General features: G+C 39.2%; 4 protein-coding genes across 5 annotated transcripts in view; 1 reads left to right on the top strand and 3 right to left on the bottom strand.

The window, feature by feature from the left end:
• Positions 1-5,423: 5,423 nt before the first annotated feature.
• OR12D21 (olfactory receptor family 12 subfamily D member 21) lies at positions 5,424-6,380 on the bottom strand. Its single transcript, NM_001389908.1, has one exon. It carries the CDS (start codon positions 6,378-6,380, stop codon positions 5,424-5,426), a length of 957 nt encoding a protein of 318 aa, NP_001376837.1.
• Positions 6,381-13,109: 6,729 nt separating this feature from the next.
• Positions 13,110-14,060, bottom strand: OR12D3 (olfactory receptor family 12 subfamily D member 3). The gene has a single exon (NM_001390173.1). The coding sequence runs from the start codon at positions 14,058-14,060 to the stop codon at positions 13,110-13,112; it is 951 nt and encodes a 316-aa protein (NP_001377102.1).
• Positions 14,061-19,058: 4,998 nt separating this feature from the next.
• Positions 19,059-24,981, bottom strand: OR5V2 (olfactory receptor family 5 subfamily V member 2). Of its 2 annotated transcripts, XM_002697411.6 has the most exons (2): positions 24,892-24,981; positions 19,059-20,555 (listed from the first exon to the last, which is right to left on the bottom strand). In XM_002697411.6, exon 2 carries the CDS (start codon positions 20,482-20,484, stop codon positions 19,537-19,539), a length of 948 nt encoding a protein of 315 aa, XP_002697457.1. In that variant the 5' UTR covers positions 20,485-20,555; positions 24,892-24,981; the 3' UTR covers positions 19,059-19,536. The 2 variants fall into 2 exon arrangements, with proteins under 2 accessions (XP_002697457.1, NP_001376873.1); NM_001389944.1 differs by lacking the exon at positions 24,892-24,981 and having other exon boundaries at positions 19,537-20,484.
• OR12D2E (olfactory receptor family 12 subfamily D member 2E) overlaps positions 24,980-26,787 on the top strand; it is a 33,911-nt gene continuing 32,103 nt past the window's right edge. Inside the window, exon 1 of the mRNA XM_024983520.2 lies at positions 24,980-25,542. The gene's annotated coding sequence lies outside the window, so the exon portion shown is untranslated. The remainder of the gene's footprint in view (positions 25,543-26,787) is intronic.

Raw genomic sequence — 26,787 nt, 5'->3', positions numbered from 1 at the left:
GGCTCTCATACACTCCATACCCCCTTCACTCTCCTTTCATTTCCCCATGACACATAACACCTTCTGAAATCCCATATCATTTATTTATTTTTTTATTCTCTTTATTGTGTATTACCTACTCCTCTAGTTGGATATAATCTTTACAAAGTCAGTGTATTATCTCTTAATGATGTCTTCTGAGCATCTATAACAGTACCTGACACACAACACGTATTTGTTCATTGTTAAATCAATCTTTCTAGTCTCCTTTCATGAGGAATTAACTTAGCTGATTTCCCTTTGCAGAAAACTCATAGAAAGTCTCTTTGTTTTTTCAAGACAACTTATTTTTGCCCCACTTACCCAGTTTGGTTTAATTTGATTTGCTGTGGTATAGGTTCAACCAGGAGTTGTCATGAAGAAAAATGTTAACCTTATAAAGAAATAATAGCCTCTCTCTCATATTATTATGTGAACAGGAGTGAAATTTTCTCCTGTGGTGTTACCATCTGTGCCCACTTATGTTTGGAACAACTGGAAGTGTGGCTGGACTCTTCTGTTCTCGTCCAACTCACATACCCAACACCAGGAACCCTCTTCTTTATAAACCCTCCTGTTTATATAATTTCTTTAAAACACACACACACACACACACACACACACAGCATACTGAGAATCTAATTACTTTTCCCCAAATAGCAATGATGAAGACTTTGGGGACTTTAGGTATCTTACTGGTAATTAAGGTATACTGTAAAATTGTCTACAGGGGCAAAATAAGAAAAATACCATTATTATCCGGAGAAGGCAATGGCACCCCACTCCAGTACTCTTGCCTGGAAAATCCCATGGATGGAGGAGCCTGGTAGGCTGCAGTTCATGGGGTCGCTAACAGTCGGACACGACTGAGCGACTTCACTTTCACTTTTCACTTTTCACTTTCATGCATTGGAGAAGGAAATGGCAACCCATTCCAGTGTTCTTGCCTGGAGAATCCCAGGGACGGGGAAGCCTGGCGGGCTGCCATCTATGGGGTTGCACAGAGTCAGACATGACTGAAGCGACTTAGCATAGCATACCATTATTATCATTTTCCACAAAATAGTATTACCTTTATAATTTTCCATAATATTAAATCCTTATAACTGGATAATGTTGGAATTTTTTATTATTGCTGTTGTTTTTATTGTTGTATTTAAATGATGTTAATGTGAACTTCATTACATAATTACATAAATTTAAATAGCATACAATTAGACAAATAAGAGAAGCAACTGTTCAAAAAAGAGTGAAATCTTAAAAAGCATAATATCTAAAAGTTTTGCTTTTAAAAATTTATTTATTTATTATTTTGTCTGCTCTGGGTCTTCATTGCTGCACGAGATTTTCTCTAGTTGCAGTGAGTGGGGCCCGCTCTCTAGATGCGGTGCATGGGCTTCTCACTGCAGCAGCTTCTCTTGTTGCAGAGCACTAGCTCTAACACACGAGCTTCACTAGTTTCAGCACTTGCGTTCAGTAGCTGTGGTTCTTGGGCTTTAGAGCAGAGGCTCAATATTTGCGTGCCTGGGATTACTTGCTCTGAGCATTTGGATTTTCCTGGATCAGGGATTGAACCTGTGTCTCCTACATTGGCAAGCAGATTCTCTTACTCTGAGCCACCAGGGAAGACCTTAAAAGTTTTGCTTTTTATCTCTTTCTGTAAAATGTCATCATAGCCACTGTAATCAATTGACAATAATATCAAGTGATTCATTTTTTTCTAATCATTCTGCATTTATTTTGCTACCACACAAATTTCAGCCAGCTTTCTTGGTGAAGAGATTTACAGAAGTTCAGCCATGAAAATTATTATATAAATCATTTAAATCTACAAATAAAACATCCAGTGCTAATATGGCTGTTATTAAATCAGTGTTAATAACAGTGTTAATAATATGGTTGGATTAATCAGTGTTCTTCTCTTATCTTCTAAAAACTTTTCTGAAAGAAATAAGGAGAAAAAGAAGCTAAATCCAAACTTTATTTCAAAACAAATATTAGAAAAAGTCTGAATCCCAGAACAATAAAATAGAAATAAATATTCAGAAAACAATGGAGGCAAGAGAAGGGAGTAGGAAGATGTCAAGAAAGGAAGTCCATTTCTGCAAAGTTAAGAAAAAGCTGCCAGATTTCTCTTTTTAAAGTAAGTAGCACAGGTTAAGATATGAACGAGACAGCAGCAGGAAATTTTCTCGACCTTGTCTGGTTCCTAGAGCAGAGCAGTCAGTGTGGACTAAAAGAAGTAAGCCGAATTAGACAGAAGTTATTTCTGGTTGGGGGCGGTGATGTAGAGAATAATTCTGCATATTTGAAGGAAATAGTCTGTTACTAAAGCTGTGAGAACAGATCTGGAGCTGCACATCTCAGCTGTTTTACAAAAGGAGAAATCACCTGACTTCAAAAGTGGAATCAAAAATGCTACAGCCCAGGTTCGATGCATGAGACAGGGCACTCAGGGCCAGTGTACTGAGATGACCCTGAGGAATGGGATGAGGAGGAAGGTAGGAGAGTGGTTCAGGATGGGGGACACATGAACACCCTTGGCTGATTCATGTCAATGCATGGTAAAAGCTACTACAATATTGTAAAGTAAGTAGTATCCAATTAAAATAAATTAATTAATTTTTAAAAATAAAAAAAAAATGCTACAGCTAAACTTATGCTTTTGGCAACAGTAGGTTGCACTATTTTATATAACCCTCAGGTTGGGAACAAAAGGTTGGTCAATGTATTAAAAATCCTTCTGAAGGAGTCAGAGAGCTAACAAGGCATTGAGTATTTCCAGGACCAAGATCCAGAAGAGGGCAGTATAGGAAGGAGAGTCCAGCATTTTTCACCATTTTTCTACTTGAGATACCTACATTTTGGGGGGCTCCAAAATCACTGCAGATGGTGACTGTAGCCATGAAATTAAAAGACGCTTACTCTTGGAAGGAAAGTTATGACCAACCTAGATAGCATATTCAGACGCAGAGATATTACTTTGCCAACAAAGGTCCATCTAGTCAAGGCTATGGTTTTTCCAGTGGTCATGTATGGATGCGAGAGTTGGACTGTGAAAAAAGCTGAGCACCGAAGAATTGATGCTTTTAAACTGTGGTGTTGGAGAAGACTCTTGAGAGTCCCTTGGACTGCAAGGAGATCCAACTAGTCCATTGTAAAGGAGATCAGCCCTCGGTGTTCTTTGGAAGGAATGATGCTAAAGCTGAAACTCCAGTACTTTGGCCACCTCATGCGAAGAGTTGACTCATTGGAAAAGACTCTGATGCTGGGAGGGACTGGGGGCAGGAGGAAGAGGGGACGACAGAGGATTAGATGGCTGGATGGCATCACCGACTCAATGGACGTGAGTTTGAGTGAACTCCGGGAGATGGTGATGGACAGGGAGGCCTGGCGAGTTGCGATTCATGGGGTTGCAAGGAGTCGGACACGACTGAGCAACTTAACTGAACTGAACTGAATACTTAGATTTATTGTTTTATTTTATTGCACTCCATGGATACTGTGTTTTTTTGTTGTTGTTACAAAATTGTAATGTTGTTACAACCTTGAAGGTCTGTGACTACCTGGCACAAGGTCTAACTAAGCAAGCCTGTTAGCTCCATTTTCCCAACAGCGTTTGCCTACTTTGAATCACCTGTCACATACTGGTAATTCTCACAGTATTTCAAAATTTTCCAGTACTTTATATTTGTTATGGTGACCTGTGATCAGTGATCTTTGTTGCTATTACTACAGCTCACTGAAGAGTTCAGATGATAGTTAGCATTTTTTTAGCAATAAAGTATTTTTAATTAAGGTACATACATGTACATACATAATACTATTGTACACTTAATAGATTACAGTAGAGTGTACATATAACATTTACACACACTGGGAACCAAGTATTCATGTGACTTGCTTTATTGTTATATCATCTTTATGGTGGTGGTCTGGAAACCCACAATATCTCTGAGGTCTGCCTGTATTGGCATGTTCTGAAAAGAAATCAAAAGAAAATACTTGAGAATTTTTCCTTTATCTTAACATTAATGATTATTTTTACATCACTAAGATCTCGTGGACCACCACACTTGAACTGTTATACCTTTGTGGTAATTTTGTGTGTGTGCCCTGCTAAGTCATTTCAATTGTGTCCCACTATTTGTAAACCTATGGACTATAGCTCACCAGGCTCCTGTGCCCATGGAACTCGCCAGGCAAGAATACTGGAGTGGGTAGCCATTCCCTTCTCCAGCGGATCTTCCTGACCCAGGGATCAAATCCGGGTCTCCTGCATTGGAGGCAGATTGCTTACTGTCTGAGCTATCAGGGAAGCCCAATTAATAGGAAGGAGAACTCAATTCAAAACAATATTATGGTGAGAAAAACAAATCAAAACCTTTATCACACACTTCTCTGTTCATAGCCTGATTTTTCTACACTATCGACATATCTTGGTGTTAACATAAGTACATAAAAATTAATGATCATCCTCGATGCCTCTCATCTTCCTACCAGCTATCAGCAAATAATGAAAGTTGAGTGTTCAAAATACATCCAGAATCTAACTGCTTCTCCTATCCCCACCATTATTACCCTTGTCTAGGCTTCCATAAATTCTCATCCAAAAGATTATAAGGAAATTCTAATTTCATCCTTGCTCCCCTACTCTCTGTTCTCAACACAGTAACATTGTGATTCTTTCACCACAGAAGTCAAGTCAAGTCAATTCTTCACTCAAATGCTCCATATCATACTAATCACCCAGAGTTAGTGCTGAAAGCCTTCAGCCAGACAACAGAATGCCCATGACATGACTATCATCAACTTTCTGCCCTTATCTCCTGCCACCCGCTTCATTACTCACTGAGCTCCAGGCATATGGGACATCTTACTGGAACAAGACTCTATACCAATACTCTTTCATTCTCTGTCATTTCTACATAAAAAGCTTTATTGTCACATACTTGCATGACTCACTTCCCTACTTCCTTTGGCATTCTGCTCAAATGTCATTTCTTAAATAAGATTTCATAGACCCAATCTTACAAAAGAGTGCCCGCTGGCACATGCTCATTCTTGTTCATTCATTCTGTGTTTTATCTTCTGAAAGGCATATGCGTTAACTTGTTCATCTTATCTTTGCAAACCTTTTCAAATGAAAAAGATCCATGTCCTCATGTCAGGTACTCATGGATCTTTTCCAAGATAGTATCCTCTGCAAATTGAACACTTCTTCCTGAAAAATATATTTCAATTGAATGAATGACTAATGAAGAGTAATTGGAATCATATACATGAAGAACACAGTTACAAATGGAACAAATTTCTGATAAGAAAAGAAAATTCAAGAAATGTATCAAAAGTATTAAAATTAGAAATAAATGTCATAAACATAAAATAGAGTTTTGATTTTTTTTCTAGTGCTGCCAATGATTTTCTTTAGGCAGCTTCAGTTTCCTCCCAAACACTCTGCTCAGAGCCAACTTCACTTCCTTATTCCTAAGGGTGTATATCAATGGATTCAGCAATGAAGTGACAGTGGTGTGTATGACAGTCACATACCACTCCTGTATTACAGAGGTGGCAGAGGTTGGGGCGATGTAGGTGAGCCCCACAGTTCCATAAAACAGAGATACCACCATTAAATGGGAGGCACATGTGGACAGAGCCTTGTGGAGCACACGACAGGTATGGTTCTTAAACAGAAGGAAGCTGATAATATACAAGTAGGAGAGGAAAGTGAAGAAGCATGGTATCATAGCTAAGCTGCCAGTGACAATAAAAATGAGCCACTGATTGAGCCGAATGTCACCACAAGCCAACTCTAAGAGGGGCTTCACATCACAAAAGAAGTGATTCAGTTTCAGAGAGTGGCAAAAGTTCAGACGTGCAGTCATGACAGAATGCATCAGAGCATAAAAGAAACTGGTGATCCAGGCCACAGTTGCCAGGAGAATACATGCCTTGAGGTTCATGATAAGAGTGTAGCGAAGTGGATAGCAGATGGCCACAAATCGGTCAAAACCCATAATGGCCAGCAAGATGGACTCAGTACAGCCCAGAAAGTGGAAGAAGTGTAGCTGAGTGATGCAGCCCAGGAAAGATACGGCCTTGTGAGCAGAGAGGAGGTTTGCCATTAGTATGGGCAGTGTCACTGAAGAATAGCAGATATCCAGACAAGAAAGATTTCCCAGGAAAAAATACATAGGGGAGTAGAGTCTTGGCTCCAAGATGACAACCACTAATATGGACCCGTTTCCAAACAGATCAATCATGTATATAATCAGGAGGGTCACAAAGAGAACAGGCTGCAGCTCCTGAGTGGAGGTCAGTTCCAGCAGGAGAAACTCATTCACTGTGGTAACGTTCTCCATCGCTCTGAGAAGGAGTGATAACAGTTAGTAAAGCTGCTCTAGTAGACTGTATGGGTTAAATGAAGCAAGTTCATCATCTGAAAGTATATAAGGATGATCTACGGTGAGTAAAATGATTAGAAATGCTAGAATTAAATTCACTTGCAACATAATTAAGGACAGAAATATATGATAAAATTCTGAGTCAGTGTGATATATGTGATACATAGAACTAAGAAATATATTTAGGATGCTGAGTTAAACCTATAAAGCAGCCCATATAGAATAAAGGCAGATATTCAGTGAATACAGTAAGAGAACAGGACTCAATTTTAGCCTCATTGCAGCATTAAAATTAATGTATCTAAAAAGAGTCTTGTCAGATATATTTATAAAAATTTATTTCTGGGTACAGATAGAAGCTTAGCAATAGTCCTAAATATCTTCTTTTAAAAAAGAGTAGGTTCTCCACAACCTAAGCCTTCATAAAACTAGAAGACATTTTTTAAAATCCACAAACTTCAAATCATGTGTAGGCAGAGGGAATACAAATAAGCAGAATTGGTGTCAGCATCAGAAGAAGGCATCACAGCAACAGGGCTAATTATGTAGGAAAATCCCAAAATACCAAGCTCTTTAAAGGCAAGAGAATATCGAAAACAGCAAAAAAATTCAGTCTCAGAAAAGAGTACCTCACACTGAGAGTGAATTTCTCTGGAATATCAGAAAAGAGAGAGTCAATGTGCTTGTAATGATGGAATGCAGAGAAAAGTACATTACTACAGAGGCAATAAGAATGTTGCAATACAAGAGGGGACAAATGAGCCAAGAATCTAGGGAAAATATCCTATCCCCTTTTCCATAAACCTCCTGCTGATAACTTGCCCCCCAAATTCAACTTTTTCATAGATAAACAATAATATGAGAACTTCTGCATCTACATGAAAGCACAATAAGAAAAAAACAGATAAATAGAAAATCGTGATTTCTTAATCAAATATATTTCTTCGGAAAAAAATATTTGAAGTGAAACAGAAAACTTCAGCACAACATTCCTAAGTGAAGCTATTAAAACTATAACATAATTTTTAATGAAAAAATATACAAATATTCAAAACAGAATTTCAAATTAAAACACAATGATATGCTATTTTGATGAAGATTAAAATGTTTGAGACATTATATTTGCCTGAGGGTGGTAAAATACACACAGATGAGGATGTCAGTTGATTTAATCTCTAATGGATATTTTAGCAATAACTACTAAAAATCTCACATTCAAAGCAATTCCACTTTCTAGATTGTCCTTCAGATGTGTTTGCAAATGTCAAAAATTGTGTATTTGCCATGATATTTATTTAAGCATCACCATAAGAAAGATTGCAAACAAACTAAATGACCATACGGGACTAGTTAAATAATTTTCAGTACATCAGTTCAGTTCAGTTCAGTCACTCAGTCATGTCCGACACTTAGAGACGCCATGAATCGCAGCACGCCAGGCCTCCCTGTCCATCACCAACTCCCGGAGTTCACTCAGACTCACGTCCATCGAGTCAGTGATGCCATCCAGCCATCTCATCCTCTGTCGACCCCTTCTCCTCTTGCCCCCAATCCCTCCCAGCATCAAAGTCTTTTCCAATGAGTCAACTCTTCGCATGAGGTGGCCAAAGTACTGGAGTTTCAGCTTTAGCATCATTCCTTCCAAAGAAATCCCAGGGCTGATCTTCAGAATGGACTGGTTGGATCTCCTTGCAGTCCAAGGGACTCTCAAGAGTCTTATCCAACACCACAGTTTAAAAGCATCAATTCTTGGGTGCTCAGCTTTCTTCACAGTCCAACTCTCACATCCATACATGACCACAGGAAAAACCATAGCCTTGACTAGACGAACCTTTGTTGGCAAAGTAATGTCTCTGCTTTTGAATATGCTATCTAGGTTGGTCATAACTTTCCTTCCAAGGAGTAAGCGTCTTTTAATTTCATAGGAAATAGTAAAACAAGGCAGCTCTTTATATACTGTTTTTTGTCTCGCACAAAAAAACATTCACAAGTACACAGGTAGAGATGCATATGTGCTGCTATATCTACTTCATACAAAAGATGCATGATTAAACAGATTAAGAAAATCAAAACTTTTCCAACTAAGAAATTGTGCCATAAACCCATTTGTTCCACCCTATAGTTTTGACAAATTATATTCAAAGACATTCCCCAGCTACTCTCACTCACCCTTTCTAATGGTCTCAGTTTCCTTCTATAAAACACACACACATATACAAAACACCAAAAAAAAAAACAAAAAACCCCACACATTTCTACACATACAAAAACAAAAACCTTCCTTCTTACCTATTCTCTTATGTTCTACCTACTGACTGTGGCAATTCACCCTATTCTTTACTTCTCTGTGTACATCCTTGGAAAAAATATATGGTTTTGGTGCATAAGGAAACCCAAGAATGAGGGCTATAATATGTTGATTATCTCTTTGTATAAAATTATCAGAAAGATTTTAGCTGCTCAGAGTCTTATATGACAAATATCATATACCTAAGAGTAAATATAAATCACAGAGGACTTGGCCTTCATTCCCATTCTAAGCACAAAATAAGTACATTGAATCCCCTCTGAACTCTCCCTAGAGATGTTCCTAGCATAGATGTCTAGGGATCTCTTCTCAAAGGGTTATTCTCTACTTTAATATTTCAATAAATAGTTATTTTGTTTTTTTAATCTATTTGGTAGAACATTTTGCTACATTTAACTAGAAAAGAATATTATGCTGAGCCAGTGATTTCCACTGAAAGGTTAAAGAAAGAGTAAGTATGACAATTTTTAAACAATACAGCTCCTATCATTGGAAACTCTTAACAGCTTGTGGATCCAAAGTTTGTCATTGTTTAGAGAAATATGTTAAGAAATTAAAAGATGATAAAGTTTAAACTGAACCATTTTGACAAGACAAGGTGATTGATTTAACTTGAGAAACGTCAGAGAAAAAGAAAACAGCAACAAAATAAGGGCTTTATAGCCACCAAAATAAAAAATAAAGTACCTTGTTAGACTCAAAATAGATCCTGTCTATAAATGGAAGAGAAATTGACAGATTTTTCTTAAAATCTGCCTTAGCCAAAAATTTCTTAATAATGACTATTTATAGATGCATACAGCAAAACTCTCAGACTCTGGAACAAGATCTCCTGGAGTTAGAATCCTGGCTCTGCTTGTAATGTGACTATAGTTAAGTTACTTTTCCTTTCTGGTTTCTGGTTTTCCCCTTCTGTAAACATATGCTAATAATGAAACCAACCTAATTTGATTGATGTGATGACTAAGGCTAAATAAAATAATATCTGTAAGTGAACAAACTCTATATAAGTGATTACACACATACACACACAATCATGGCTACAGAGAATTCTGAATAAGGGTTATAAAAACATTTTGCAAGAAGCAGAGAGAGAATCTGTGATGTTAAGAATTATAGTCTGGAAACCTCAATCACATATCTAGAATTTTATCCAGTTCTACTGCATGATGACATTTGCCAAAGGATTACTTTTCATCCAATTTAAAATGTATTTTCTTTCATGGATATTGACAAGCAGATTCTAAATTAACAAAAAAGAATAACAAAGGTTCTGGTTCAAGATGGTGGAGTAGGAGACCCTGAACTCACCTCTTCCCATGGGCACACCCAATCTATAGCTACACAGAAAAGAAAACCAGAAACTAGTTGAAGTACTGTTACACATCAAATCAATGAGAAACATTCCACACTGAATCAGGCAGAGAGACCAAGATACAGTCTGGCCAAACATTCTATTCCCAGCATGGCAACTCACAACTCCCAGCTTCTCACTGAGGAGTAAAGAGTTTAGACTCCACATCTGGCACCCCAACTCTAAAGAATTTCACTTGAGGAACAAGCCCCCAGACATCTAGCTTTGAAAAACAAGGCTTGCATATGTGAGACCTACAAGGCTATGGAGAAAAAGCTTAAAAAGCTCACAGGACCTCACTCTGGCTAACTGACACCCTACTACTCCCCAAAGCTCAGAAAAGAGGCAGCAGATTGCAATGTGTCCAGTCTTAGGGAATTCCCTGGAGGTCCAGTGGTTAAGACTGAAGTCCTTCCCAGAGTGACCCTCTTACGTTCTCATGGGAGGACTAGACATAGGAGGTGAAAACAGCAAAGGAAGCCCCAGGAGACTTTCTTCCATCAAAATGCTTTTTTAAAAACCAAGTTGTACAGACTGAAGTAAGCCAGAAAGAAAAACACCAATACAGTATACTAACGCATATATATGGAATTTAGAAAGATGGTAACAATAACCCTGTATACGAGACAGCAAAAGAGACACTGATGTATAGAACAGTCTTTTGGACTCTGTGGGAGAGGGAGAGGGTGGGATGATTTGGGAGAATGGCATTGAAACATGTAAAAAAATATCATGTAAGAAACGAGTTGCCAGTCCAGGTTCGATGCATGATACTGGATGCTTGGGGCTGGTGCACTGGGATGACCCAGAGGGATGGTATGAGGAGGGAGGAGGGAGGAGGGTTCAGGATGGGGAACACATGTATACCTGTGGCAGATTCATTTTGATATATGGCAAAACCAATACAATATTGTAAAGTTAAATAAAATAAAATAAAAACCAAATTGTGGAATTCCGTGGTTGTCCAGTGGTTAGGTCTTGGAGCTTCCAATGCAGAGGGTACAGGTTCAATCCCTAGTCAAGGAACTAAGATCCCACATGCCATATGGAATAGTCAAAATACAAAAGACAAAACAAACAGACAAAAAAACTCCCATTTAATGAAACGTGTCCAGTCTTCATGTGAAGGAGATCTATTTGCTTATTTTAAAGGCTTGACTTAAGTGGTAGGCTTCTTATCTAACACACTTCTAGAGGCCAACTACAATACTCTCCATAGACAGAGGCCTTAGCAGACACCATCTCTTTTCTATTCCTCTGCCTCATTCAGATTGCCAATATATCCCAACATCCAGAGGACACCCCTTGACCATTTGACTCTAGTGGCCAGCAGGGCTCATGTCTTTTGGCTCCCACAGGTCTGTAACAAACAGAGAAACAATTCTTAACAGGCTATCTCCCCTGAGACAGCACAGAGACATAGACAGAAACACCCAGTCTTTCTGTGAAATAGGACTATTTGTTTCCCTTAAAAGCTACAGCCTAAGAGGCAGGCTTCTCATTTATCACATAGCTAGAAGGCAAGTACTGGAGAAGGCAATGGCACCCCAGTGCCATTTTCCTGGGAAATCCCATGGACGGAGGAGCCTGGTAGGCCACAGTCCATGGGGTCGCTAAGAGTCAGACACGACTGAGCGACTTCACTTTCCCTTTTCACTTTCATGCCTTGGAGAAGGAAATGGCAACCCACTCAAGTGTTCTTGCCTGGAGAATCTCAGGGACAGAGGAGCCTGGTGGGCTTCCGTCTATGGGGTTACACAGAGTCGGACATGACTGACACAACTTAGCACCAGCAGCAGCAACAGGGGGCAAGTACAATCCTTTCTAGAGCTCAGGGAGTCCAATGGATGCAATCTTCAGGCTATAGCTCTGCCCTAGCTCAGATATCTGGTGTTTCTGAGAAAAAAAAACATCTTCCTGATGTTCCGGTTTTTGTTGCTGACACCCAGAGGCCACATAACCCAGATAGCCTGCTCTAATGACCAGAGGGGCTTGTATCTTTGGGCTTACCAGACAGTCACAAACAAAGAAACTGTTCTTAACTGGCTACCACCCCAGGGCTCAGTGAAGGAGAAGCAAACTCACTTCTTACAGACATTCCTTACAGACTGAAGGAAGTCTATAGACATTCATTGAAAATTGCTGCCTGAGAGTCTGGCTTCCAATTATTCTGCATCCAGATGCTGATGGAGACATTTATTATAAATCTCAGTTTTAATATGTCTTCCCTTTTCAAGGTATACAACAAGGGATTTACCAATAAATTGAGTGCATTTTCTAGCGTTCAGATCAGCTGATCTTTTTCCGATAAATAAATTGATATGAGAACATCTGACATATATAATAGAATGGCCAGAATAGAAAAGAAATAGATAAATCATTTATTATGTAGTAAGTGCCTGCTCTCATCCCTCCCTAGCTTTCTTATCTCTTTTTAGTTCTCTGTAGCATCTAATTGAAGAAGGCAGTGGCACCCCACTCCAGTACTCTTGCCTGGAGAGTCCCATGGATGGAGGAGCCTGGTGGGCTGCAGTCCATGGGGTCACTAAGAGTCGGACACGACTGAGCGACTTCACTTTCCCTTTTCACTTTTATGCATTGGAGAAGGAAATGGCAACCCTCTCCAGTGTTCTTGCCTGGAGAATCCCGGGGACGGAGGAGTCTGGTGGGCTGCCGTCTATGGGGTTGCACAGAGTTGGACATGACTGAAGCAACTTAGCAGCAGCAGCAGCAGCATCTAATTACCCTGACATATATACTTATGAATTTGTCCATTGTGTAAGATTGTAGAATTTCTTTTGTTCAGTCTTGCTTCCTACATCTATGCTGCCTGACACAATATATATTCAATGACTATCTCTTAAATAAGTGAGTAGGTAAATAAAAACTGAGCAAATAATGACACATGGTTGAGCACAGAACATGGTTATGGGGCTACAAATTCCTGAGGAAAAATCATGTAGACCATTTATTAGAGTGAAGGGATAAAAATCTTAATCAGAGTCAGATATAAGCCTCATTAATCTCAGTGGTGCTGCCGGCAGTCTTTAAATAACTTGCTCCTGAAGATTTCCTTCAGCGCCAGCCTCACTTCTTTATTCCTAAGAGTGTATATCAGTGGATTCAGCACTGGAGTGACTGCACTATAGACGATGGCCACCATCCTATCCTGAGTCATGGAAGTGGCTGAGGCAGGATGAATGTACGTGAAGCCTACAGGTCCATAGAAAAGACACACGACCGTGAAATGGGAGGCACAAGTGGACAAAGCTTTGTGGAGTATCCTGCAGGACTTATGCTTGAGCAGAAGGGAGCAAATAATATAGAAGTAGGAGAGAAGCGTCAGGAAGAAAGCTCCCATAGATACGCTGCCTGTGACAACAAAAAGCAGCCACTGGTTGAGCAGCGTGTTACTGCAGGCCAGCTCCAAGAGGGGCTTGACATCACAGAAGAAGTGATTGAGCTCTTGAGAGTGGCAAAAGTTCAGGCGTGCAGTCATGACAGAATGTACCAGAGCGTTAAAGATGCTGGTGATCCAGGCCATGGCTGCCAAGAGAATACATACCTTGGGGCTCATGATGACAGGGTAACAAAGTGGGTTGCAGATGGCAGTGAAGCGATCAAAAGCCATGACAGCCAGTAAGACGGCCTCTGTGCTTCCCAGAAAGTGGAAGAAGTATAGCTGAGTGATACAGCCCAGGAAAGATATGGTCCTGCGAGCAGAGAGGAGGTTTATAAGGATTTTGGGCAATGTCACTGAAGAGTAGCAGATATCCAGACAAGAAAGGTTTCCCAGGAAAAAATACATGGGGGAATGCAGTTTGGGTTCCAAAATCGTAATCACTAATATAGCTCCATTTCCAACCAAGTTTATCAAGTAAATGATTAAGAAAATCACAAAGAAGAAAGGCTGCAGCTGCTGAACACTGGTCAGGCCAAGTAACAGAAACTCATTTACTGTAGTGACATTCTCCATTGCTTTGGGAAGCAAATGTAATGATGACAATGAATTAGTTTTTTTGAATTTTACACTGTGGGAATTAAGTGAAGCAAGTTTACTATTTGGAAAAGCCTAAGGGTGAGCTCCAGTGTGGAGAATATTTAAAAGTGGTAAGTAAACAGCTTTACCACTCCTGAATATGAGTCAAACATCTTTTTACTGCTTTAGAATTTATCATGTACTAATAAAAACAGCTTATGATGAGTAAGTCAGATATAGATAAAAGACACTTTTTTAAAACATAAAATGTAAAGCATGACTATATCTTATTTACAACATTAGAATTAGAGGTTAGATAAAAAAAATTAGAGGTTAGAAAATTTTAAAACATACAAAGGAAATAATTGTTCAGCTTGTGATTCTCGGTTCTGGCAGTAAAAGTGATGTAGCCTACTGAGGATTTCTTCTTTTCTCCTAAGATATTTTAAAGCCTCAGGAAATTAATGTATCCTTCCTACATGCCTAAACTTTCAGCAAAACTAAGAAACATAAAATCCAGAATCTTCAAATATTGTGTTTAAGCAGAGGGAATAAAAACAGCATCAGTTCAGTTCAGTCTCTCAGTCATGTCCGACTCTGCGACCCCATGAATCCCATCACGCCAGCATAGTTAGCCTCAGTAGCCACAAAACTGCAGCACAGTGGTGGGTTTGTGTGTGTAGATGAGAAAAACTTGAAAGAGTAAAAAGTGTTAACAGGAAGAGAATTTTGAAAACATCCCCAATTTTTCAGGCCCAGGAAAAAGTGCCCTACATTTAGTGGGAATTTCTACAAGAGGAGGAGAATTAGAAGAAGATAAAACATAAGCATTGAAAGAGAGAGGAAAAATATATACTAAACGCTTTGCCATTTGTAAAAAATAATCACCACCTTAGTAACAGAAGAGGGAGCCCTTGAATTGAGGAATGGAAAAACTACCTGGTATACCCCTTCCCTGGTGGCTCAGATGGTAAAGAATCTGCCTGCAGTGTGGGAAAGATCCCCTGGAGAAGGGCATGGCAACCCACTCCAGTATTCTTGCCTGGAGAATACCATGGACAGAGGAGCCTGGTGGGCTCCAGTCCATGGGGATGCAAAGAGTTCAACATGACTGAGCGATTAAGCAGCAGCCTACCCACCCTTACCCACACTAACACTCCCCTGCTAACAACTGGTCCAGAATATCACAACCCAATGTAAGCTCCCAATAAAATAGCTTCAAAAGTTGACAGAAATAATGAAGAGTAAAATTCACAATCCTAATAGAAGTTTTTAACATCTCTCTCTCTCTCTCTATGCCTTATAGAAGAGAAAGCAAAAAAAAAAAAAAAAAAAAATTAGTAAGAATATAAAAATCTGAAAAGCATAATTTACAAATTTGATTGACATATATAAACAGCTCAGTAAGAAAAGAATTCACACCCACATAAAAAAGAGAAAATACAAACTGAGAGAATTTATCACTACACTAAAAATATACACTAAAAGTTTGCTAGTCAGTAAGAAAAGACTCTAAGCAGAAGAATGGAAATGCAGAAGGAAGTGAAGAATATCAGAATGGGCATGTGTCTGTATGCATGTAAGGAAAAATTGACCCAATAAAAGTGAAAAATGACTATACAAGGCAATGTGCAGATTACCCTGTTTCATGACTACAGATGCAAAATTCCTTTCTCACTGTCTCCTATGTGACTCTGTGCAAATCACCATCATCACTCATTTGAATTATTGGAATGATCTTATTTCCACTCTTATCCAGTCTCTTATTCTCAAGGCAGCATCCAGGATTATTCTGTTAAACATGTCTAATGATTTAAGCTTCCACTTCCACTCTATCCCTCAGCCACATTGATCTCTATGTTGTTACTGAAACACTAACTACATTCTCATCTCAAGGTCTGTGCACCAGCTCTCCACTTATATGAAGCATTCTTACACTTAATAAATTCACATGTTTAATTCCCACATCTCTTTCAGACCTTTGCCCTAAAGCTACACCCTCATCGTGAATTTCTCTGATTGTTTTGTTCAGTCACTGACTCCTGTACAACTCTTTGTGATGCGATGAACTGCAACATGCCAAGCTCCTCTTTCCTCCACTATCTGCTGGAGTTTGCTCAAATTCATGTCCATTGAGTCAGTGATTCTATCTAACCATCTCATCCTCTCTCACCCTCTTCTCTGGCCCTCCATCTTTCCCAGTGAGTCAGCTCTTCACATCAGGTGGCCAAAGTATTGGAGCTTTAGCTTTAGCAACAGTCCTTCCAGTGAAGAGTCAGGGTTAATTTCCTTTAAGATTGACTGGTTTGGTCTCCTTCCTGTCCAAGGGACTCTTAAGAGTCTTCTCCAGGTTAAATGACCAAAAAAAAAAAAAAAAAAAAGCATATCCTTTCTTGCTATGTTGTTATCAATGGCACTTATCTTAATCTGCTGTATTGGATTTTATTAAATATTTTATATTTTTTATTTAACTTACATGCAGTCTCAAACACACACACACAAAACTGTTGTCTGTTTTATTCACTACTGCAACCTAGCACCTAAAACATTGTCTGGAACATTTTTTTTGGTGCTCTCTCTATACTTACTGAATTAACTACTGGATTAGGATTACCTGTTCAATCATTATCAGTTACAAAAGCTACCCTCAAAAGGTCAAATTTGTTTTCTTTTGAACATTCTCACCTATCCATACTATTCTCCTGAATGTGATGCTACACTCACAAAAGATTCTTCCAGTTTATCAGAGGACATGGCAACATAGAAAATGAGCAATGAATATTTGTGATTAAGTAAATAACTTTTAGCCATATAGGGCCAGTTTTAGCAATTAATTTTTGTCATGGACTGTTCTCAAAGACACTTGTGATTCTTAATGATTAATTGCTGTCTATAAACAGTATTTTAAATTTAAGAAATTACATTATTGGTGAAAGAAAACAAAAATCTAGGAGCTGCACTCCATGAGTATGGATATAGAAGAAATATTCTAAATGGAGTTGTTGGTAGAGAAGATGATTAATCTCAGGAGTCATAAATATAATTGAAGGACATTATTACCTATGCATATATGGGAAACTGGGGATGTACTCAAGTGAAAATATTAATACTTAAGTAAATACTTCATACAAGTGTTTTGAAAATTATTATATTTTTCCTGGATAATAGCACCATCCATCTCCCACTAAAAATCATACTATTGCAAAGTTATGTAATTATATAAATAGTAGGTACAATCTAACATATTGCTTGACTAGAACTAGAACCTATCATTTTTGCATTATTAATTTTGACATACATTAAGGTACTACTCATGTAATTTTTTTCTCTACTTCACTTTCTTCTTTTCTTTATATTTTCTATAACTCTCGGTAACACACACACCCACCCACACACACCCACACCCATACCCACACACCACTAAACAGATATAGGCACTCAGACATTTAATTAAAACATAGACCTAACTTGGTCACAATGAGAGTCTACCCTGAAACAAATAACAAACAACCAAAAACAAAAACAAAAATGTACATACACATAGACTGAGAAATTCAAAGCTTTACTTGCTAATGACTTATGCTGTAAACCCACCTGCTCTTCCACTCTGTAATTTTCACGGCTTAGATTCAAAGAGTTTTCCCCATTTACTTTCACTTGCTTTTTCCAATTATATTAACACCCCTTCTTCAGAAAATTATTCCTCTAATCTAAGCTCACTTTTCTTCTGTTTACTCTCAGCCAATTTGTCCTGCACATGTCTTCACGTACTTTATAATAAAATAAAATTTTGGCTCAAAAAGGATATCCAAAAATCAGAGATCAGCTGCATTTACTGTCTCTTTGAATAAGATCATCAGAGATAGTTCCAGCTGTTCAAAACTCTTACACCCATTTTATTGCAAGAAACCTCTATCTAGATGTGAGATTGAATCTCAGCAAATCCATGTCTTATTTGAGAGAACAAACAGACTAAATCCTGTATAAACTTCCCTGGGGGTATCTGGACATTAATATCTTGGGATTTTTCTCTCTAGAGACTTATTCTCTCCATATTTCTCTTCCATAAGTATCAATTTATACCCTTCTTTGGTGTGCTTGTGAAGTCACTAGATTAATTCTTTAATAATAAATTTGGGGCAGAGCCTTTGATTGATCATGAGCAAAAGGGAGTGATGAGAATATAAAAGAGAAGAGACAGCTCTATCCTTCAAAAGTCTAACACCTTGTAAATGCAAAAAAGTGATATCAGTTAGAGCAATATAATGAAAACTAAAAATATGAATTATAAACTGAATTCCACAGATAAAGAAAAAGGAAGGATTTGGGGAAATGATAAACAAGGAAGAATAAACAATGGGAATAAATTTGTTTAATTTGCAATTTTATGTATGGGATCTTTGAAGTATTGCAAAAAATCTAAGGTTATTATTTGTGCTATTATGATAAATATATATTTTCTATTTTGTTTCTTTCTTTTTTTTGGTCACATTATGTGGCTTACAGAATCTTAGTTCCCTGACACCAGGGATTGAACCCAGGCCACAGCAGTGAAAGCGCTGAGTTCTAACCACTGGTTTATGCTTAGTTGCTAAGTTGTGTCTGACTCTTTGCAACCCCGTGGACTGTAGCCTGCCAAGCTCCTCTGTCCATGGAATTCTCTAGGCCAGAATACTGGAGTGGATAGCCTTTCCCCTCGCCAGAGGATCTTCCCTACCCAGGGATCAAACCCAGGTCTCCCACGTTGCAGGCGGATTCTTTACCAGCTGAGCCACTGGGAAAGTACAGTAAACGTAAGAAGGACAGTGACAAAGGAAGACAACTTTGAGACAAATGCTGAAAGTTAGAGAACCACAAGTCAATGGATAGTTAGTTCACCATAAGACAAAATAAAATTTAAGAACAATAGATTAACTGAAGAATATATTTGATATGTTTGAATATATTTGGGATTCCCTAGTGGCTCAGACGGTAGAGGCTGCCTGCAGTGTGGGAGACCTGAGTTCGATCACTGGGTCAGGAAGATCCCCTGGAAAAGGAAATGGCAATTCACTCCAGTATTCTTGCCTGGAAAATCCCATGGATGGAGGAGCCTGGAGGGCTAAGTCCTTAGGGTTGCAAAGAGTTGGACCTGACTGAGCAACTTCAGTTCACTATATTTGATATGGAGGTTAAAATACCAAAAAAAGTGTGCACAAGTAGAGACAAGCACATTGTAGTTTTAGTTATGCTCAAAAGATTCAAATTAACTTTTTATTTAGATATAGTTTCAAATATATAGAATATACAGAAGCATTTCAGGAATAAGAAGAGAACTCCCAAAATCCATTAATCCTTTACCCAGATTAATTTCTTGTCAACATTTTGCCCTATTTATCATTGAAATCAATACTGTTGGCAAGAAAAAACAGATTGCATGGGCAAGACAGATAATTTTCTAGATTTATCATGAGAGAAAAATAAACACTACACTTCAAGGGAAATGAAATTTGAAAGTTGCTACTTTTTCTCCCACAGCTCTCAGGGCCTTTCTGATATCCTTATTCCTCAAAGTATAAATGATAGGGTTTAGCATAGGGGTCACCACACTGTACAGTACTGAGATCAGCCGGTCTTTTGCCAATGAGTAAGATGAGATGGGCCGCACATAGGTGAAGATGGAGCTGCCATAGTAGAGAAGGACAATGACCAGGTGAGACGCACAGGTAGAAAAGGCCTTTTGTCTCCCCTCTGAGGAGCGGATCCTCAAGATGGTGGAGATAATGTAGAGGTAGGAAAGGATGATACCTAGGAAAGGAGCCCATCCAATGAAGACCCCAATGATAAGTAACACCAACTCATTGACAGAAGTGTCCCCACAAGACAAGATCAGCAAAGGGGGGATGTCACAGAAGAAATAATTAATCTCGTTGTTGCCACAGAAAGGCAGGTGGAATGTCAGTACTGTGTGCACCACTGAGTTGAGGAAACCACCAGTCCAGCAGGAGGCTGCTAACTGGCTGTATAGGACCTTGTTCATAATAACCGAATACCTTAAGGGCTTACAGATTGCAATGTAACGATCATATGCCATGGCTGCCAGGAGGAGACATTCTACCCCCACAAAGAAAAGGAATGCAAAAAGTTGAGCCACACAGCCCCCGTAAGAAATACTTTTCTTCTTTGATAGGAGATGCACCATCATCTGGGGGACATTAGTGGTGGTATAACAGATATCAAGAAAGGCCAGATTCCTTAAAAAAAAATACATGGGGGTATAGAGTCGTATATCGACCAATGTTACCAAAATAATGAAAATATTTCCTCCCAGGGTACAGAGATAGATCATAAGAAATATGGTAAAGAATAAAAACTGCACATCATTTAAGTCAGAGAATCCTAAGATGATAAATTCAGACAGAGTGTGATTTTCTCCTTCCATGATGTTTTCTCTTGGAAACTGAGAAAGAAGCAGTACAGATTGCAGTATTCATGTGCTGCAGCAGCAGTAATCTACAAAACAAGAACATATAACTTTATAGATAAAATAATCATCAGAAAATAACAGGAAAAAACACTCAAATTTAGAATCTATGACAAGTTACAGTGTTGTACCACAATCATCACATAAGCCTTCGACACACATTTAAACTTTTCCTATAGGACGCATGTCTTACAGAACATCAGCAACACCTTTGCAGGAAAAAGTAAATATTTTAAAGGTCTATGTGCAGCATAAGAGCTATTTATGTAAATAGGTCTTGGCAAGCCCATTTCTTAACACCTCGTTGTGTCTTAGAGATGACTGGTGAATATCCATTACATAATTTGTTTCAAGAGTTGTGGGGTTATTTGAGTTTCTCCTTGTGATGCCTCCTTGTCTTCCTTGCACACTTAGAGATTGATCTTTATGGTTTTAAGTTATATTTTAAGAAAATGAAAGTGGAATAGAAAATTCCAAAAACAAGACAGTTCCAGAATGTGATACCATGTACTTTGATAAAACTTTATCTTAAAAAACAATAGTTGACACTAGTAAGCATGTCCTGGAACAGACTCTTTCAAACCATGACACTAAGACTTGAAGATGACACTGTTATCAATGGAATTAGTTATTGAAACCACTCTCCAGTGCCCTAAGCTTTGTCATATAATTTCCTTGGTGGTCCAGTGATTAGGACTTGGAGTTTTCACTGCTGTAAAAGTAAGACCAAGTAAATGAATAAAAATTTTAAATAATAATTTTGTCTCATTTTAGCCTCAAATATCATGATGTGGTGGTGGTTTAGTCACTAAGTCCTGTGTCTGCATTCAGAGCAGGAACTTTAAAAATCAGACTTCTCTCTCTTTAACTGGTATGGTCACCAACAACAACCTTAGCTGATCAGAGAAAACATGAAACAAACAAGAGAACACATCTCACAACAAGTCAGAATACCTGAGTTCCCTCCTCAGTTCTACAATCCACTAGCTGTTTGAACATGGAAAGATCATTTTAATTTTCTGGTTCCCTGTTGAGTCATATGTGATGTGAAAGTCGCTCAGTCATATCCAACTTTTTGCAACTCCATGGCCTATACAATCCACAGAATTCTCCAGGCCGGAATACTGGAATGGGTAGCCGCTCCCTTCTCCAGGAGATCTTCCCAACCCAGGGATTGAACCCAGGTCTCATGCATTGAAGGCAGATTCTTTACCAGCTGAGCCACAGGGGAAATCCTGAGTCATATGTAAAATTATTATAAACTCTCTGTCTCCAAAATTCCAGAAAAATATTTATGTATTATGATGTAAAAGTAACAGTTTTAGTTTGACCGTTGATCCATTCTGATTGCTTAGAATGATGAAGAAACAAAAATGTTTAAAAATCAATTTCTCATCAATGGTTTTGGTAATGTGATATCATAATTAATGATCTCAGTAAATTAAGTATACTATGATCATAGCATATTACAACTCAAAGAGTAAATTTAAAATAAAACGCTGAGTAAAATATTGCTGGGACGGCACTGGCTTTGATGAGACATTAGCCCATTGTCCTTTCCCATTTCTGTCTTTTTCCAGATCCATGAAAAGTTTGAATTACTCCAACTCAGATACTTATGACAAAGATCAAATTTATAAATATTTCCACACAAAATAAAGGATAACTTAAAACTTGGATCTCTTGGACATAGGATAAAATTTTGTATATATTATATGCTTAAAATTGTCAAAATAAAAAATAGTAAAAAAACAAAATGGGTAAGAAAGCAACATAATATCCATGGTAATAATCAGTAATTTTTATTTCTAATTATTTAGTTGTTTCCCCCTAGGTTGGCCAAACTGTTTCCAAAACACACCTTAGAAATATGTTTTGGTTTAAGGCCCAAAGAACAAACATCAAGGAAATATTAATGAAACTGAGATTAAGACTGAGTCTTATTTCAAAAAATTATGAGATTAAATACACTTAGTAAATGCAAATTATTTTATTTCTATTTAATTTCCCGGTAGCCATGCATCATTTCAGTATCATGAAAAATAAACTTTCCATGAAGAAAATCTCTCGTGAGTTAGTCTGCTAAGTCGCTTCAGTCGTGTCCCACACTGTGCGACCTCATAGACAGCAGCCCACCAGGCTCCGCCACCGCTGGGATTCTCCAGGCAAGAACACTGGAGTGGGCTGCCATTGCCTTCTCCAATGCAGGAAAGTGAGAAGTGAAAGTGAAGTCACTGAGTCGTGTCTGACTCTCAGTGATCCCATGGACTGCAGCCTACCAGGCTCCTCCATCCATGGAATTTTCCAGGCAAGAGTACTGGAGTGGGGTGCCATGAGTTAGTCTACAGATGGCAATACTTGGCTGAATTCCGTCTCAGTGGAGAACTGAATGGAAGACAAAGAAATAGTAATCCCAAGAGTTCAGTACTAGAACTAAGGTAAAATTTAAACTGGCTTTCAGAATTCTTATCAATATTAAAGTGAAGGATTTAATATGAATTCATTTACACAACAAAGCTTTCTGTGAATCATCTGACCATTGTATCCAGTATACAAATAAGAAACTTTTGTTTTGGAAAAGTTCCATTTTGGAAAATGGTTTGTTTGGTGTTACTTGACCCTATGTTGCTGTTTTTGTAGAGTGTTCAGATAAGTGAAGGAAAAACTCTACAATAGCGTATTTCCCTTTAATTAATGAATTCTCTAGAAATGATAACACTGTACGTATTAACTGAAAAATCATGAAAAAGGTAGAAATCTTGAGAAAACCTTTTCTTTAGGCTTTTATCTGCTGTACCACCACTATCCATCTCCTCTCCAACATTGAAATCAAAGTTGGGGCTAACCATGGCTATTTATATAATCAATGAGCATTACTGAGTCTAAGGCATGGTACTTGAGTCTAAGGCATGGTGCTGAAAATTCAATGCGGTATTTTGGACCATCTCTTATGGAATATACAGAATGGAAATTCCAGCTCCAATTGGGAAGGAGCCTTTAAAAGTCATCTAGTCCGGCCACTGAAATACCCTATACAGCTGTTTTGCTGTGCTGTTCTTAGTTGCTCAGTCATGTCTGACTCTTTGCAACTCCATGGACTGTCATCTATCAGGCTCCTCTGTCCATGGGGATTCTCCGGGCAAGAATAATGGAGTGGGTTGCCATGCCCTCCTTCAGGGGATCTTCCCAACCCAGGGATTGAACCCAGTCTCTGGCATTACAGGAGAATTCTTTACCATTTGTGCCACCAGGGAAGCCCTATATTTTGCAAGGTGATAACCCAATCTAAAATTGTATACTGTATTGATGAGAGATGTAAACTCTTTAAAGGGAGGCTATTCCATCTTTAGACAAATCCAAGTATTAGAAAAAAATTTTGATCATTGTGGGGTTTTTTGGCTTGACCACATTTTAGTTGTGGCATGTGGGATGTTTAGTTGCAGCATGTAGTATCTAGTTCCCTGGCCAGGGACCAAACCCTGGCCCCCTGCATCGGGAACAAGGACTTTTAGCCACTGGATCATCAGGGAAGTCCCTGGTCACTGTGTTTTATTACTGGAAGAATGGTTACACCTACCAGCTGTGTGAACACAAAAAATGCAGCTATTCTACCCACTTACTAGCTGTGTGACCATGAATGAATTATAAAGCTCTTCCTCCCTAAATGAAAATAATGATATCTTTCTCATCTGAAAATTTTGACATTAAATGAGGTAATGCATTTAGTACTTAACCTAGTGTGTAGTACATAAAAATAACAATGAATGATAGATATTACTATTGTTATTTCACATATTTGGTTTTAGATCTAAATTCTGAAACCACAGGTAAAGTTTGGTCTCTCTTCTTCATGAAGGACTTTGCTATATGAAACTTTTGACTCTGGACTAAAGAAATTTATTTTGTCTTTGTTTCTCACATAATATGGATTTGATAATAGTCATTTATGCCAAATCATGCCAAACTCTTTTATCATCCAGTAGGACTTGTATCTTTTCACTGTCATGGACTGAACGACTTGTCTCAAGAATTCACAGTATTGGCAGAACAGATGAATCAAATACTTTGGAGAGCCAAGCACCTTTCCTGTAGCTAAAAAATGACATTGCTGAAGGAAGCTACACAGTTTACAGACACTTGAGCTGCCCCACACACCCAGAGACAGGATGGATATCTTATTGTCTCCCCAAATAAAGGTCTATGAGATCATTGATTTCCTTTTTCCTAACTATTCCCTACTGTTTTCCAAAGAGGGTGATTGAAGAAAAACAGTAAATCTAAGATTCAGGCTGAAATAAGAAGTAGGGAGGTGGGGGAAAGGAGGTGGAAGACAAGGAGAATAAGAACAAAAAGAAAAACACTTACTTGTAGTAGAAAAGAGAACATGAGAATAGATGTTCAAATTCAAAATCCCAAAACCTGGTACGAGGCTTCTTTTATGGACTCTTGGAGTGACAGACTTCTTGTCCCTGGAGCTTCCATGCTGTTAGAAACATTTAACAAGAGCCCAGCATCCCTAATTAAATGCCGATGCTGTGGGTGTTACAGAAGCAGGATGTGCTGCTTTAGGGAGTTGAAATAGAAAAGTCTCAGATAAATGGTAATCCTTCATGGTGATTATGTAAGAGCTCTCCTCAGAAGAGACTGACTTACGAGACTCTTAAGCCTTTAGACATTCCTGTTCCAATCATGTTTATTTGCTACCACTATCCAACTGGCAATGAAAACAAACTGAGGTCCCCATAAGTTTTGAACATTTCTAGGATCACACAGAATGAAGGTTCAAGACTCTTTTTCTCTCACTTGGGTATCTGGCCTAATCTCACCTTCAAATTAAAAATATCTTCACTTTAGGAGGAGCCAAGATGGCGGAGGAGTAGGACGGGGAGAACACTTTCTCCCCCACAAATTCATCAAAAGAGCATTTAAACGTCGAGTAAATTCCACAAAACAACTTCTGAATGCCGGCAGAGGACATCAGGCACCCAGAAAAGCAACCCAACTCTTCGAAAGGAGGTAGGAAAAAATATTAAAAACAAAAAAAAAAAGAGACAAAAGAGGGAGGGACGGAGTTCCGTCCCGGGAAGGGAATCTTAAAAAGAGAAACGTTTCCAAACATCAGGAAACCTTCTCACTGCCGAATCTGTGCCGAGCTTTGGAAGCACAGAGGGCAACATAACAGGGAGAAAAAATAAATAAACAATTTAAAACTCGCAGATTGCGAGCCCTACGGTAACTCCCCCAGCAGAGAAGCAGCGCAGACGCCTGCATCCGCCATTAGCAAACCGGGGCTGGGCAGGGAGGCGCGGCGTGGGCTGCATCGCTGAGAGTAAGAATCTGGCCTGAATACCCTGAGCGCTATCTGAGCGAAATAATCTGGGCTAGCAAACCAGACTGTGGGATACCTACCACGCGAAAAGCCAGCCCTAACCTAAGACCGCCAGGCCCGCGCACGGAACAAAGGACTGAACAGAGATAGCCGGCTGCAGACCTTCCCCCTCCGGTGACAGGCAGCCAGAGCCGGAAGGGGGCAATCGCAGCCCCAGAGAGACATTATCTATAAAACTGTAAGCAGGCTTCTTTGCTAACTAAAACTTCTTGGGGGTCTGGACGATCAACATCTGCCTGAGAAGGTGCGCCGGTTTTACATCCAGATAACCGAGTGGCGGGGAGGCGATAAGTCGCAGCATTGGCGCTCGCCTGGGAAGAGCAAATTGGCGCTCGGACCTGGGAAGAGCACAGAACGCGGGCCCAACTGAGTCTGCGCCTCTGAGGACTACCCGAGTGCCTGAACCTGAGCGGCTTGGACCTGGGAGGTGCATGCAGCCCAGGGCCAGCCTCGGATTGTTCCCGGCGGAACGGCCTGGAGTCCGAGCAGTGTGGACGGGGAGGCTGCACGCGCCGTGGGCGGGGGCAGACCCAGGGTGGCTGGGGCACTGCGAGCCCACGCCAGTGTTGTTTGTTTGCAGCATCCCTCCCTCCCTCCCTCCCCACAGCGCGACTGAACAAGTAAGCCTAAAAAAAAAAAAAAAAAAAAAAAGTGTCCTCCACCGTGCCCTTTGAGTCAGGGCGGAAACCAGATACTGAAGAGACTAGCAAACAGAAGAAGATATAACAGAGGGAAACGCCTTGGAAGCTACAGGCAATAGATCAAAACCCTGTGGTTACTACGGACTACATAGGAAGGGGCCTATAGATCTTGAGAAATATAAATCTGACCAAGGAACTAGCCAAAAATGAACTGAACCCACAACACCCACA

Source organism: Bos taurus, chromosome 23 (assembly GCF_002263795.3).
Source record: "Bos taurus isolate L1 Dominette 01449 registration number 42190680 breed Hereford chromosome 23, ARS-UCD2.0, whole genome shotgun sequence".
In the NCBI taxonomy this organism is placed as follows: Eukaryota; Metazoa; Chordata; class Mammalia; order Artiodactyla; family Bovidae; genus Bos; species Bos taurus.
Note: the sequence above shows the minus strand (reverse complement) of the source record. Positions and strands in the feature narration are given on the sequence as shown.

Coding starts and splice junctions, on each gene's coding strand:
- OR12D3 (NM_001390173.1), bottom strand. CDS start 14,060: ATGGAGAATGTCACTACAGTAAATGAGTTTCTGTTACTTGGCCTGACC.
- OR5V2 (XM_002697411.6), bottom strand. CDS start 20,484: ATGGAAGGAGAAAATCACACTCTGTCTGAATTTATCATCTTAGGATTC.
- OR12D21 (NM_001389908.1), bottom strand. CDS start 6,380: ATGGAGAACGTTACCACAGTGAATGAGTTTCTCCTGCTGGAACTGACC.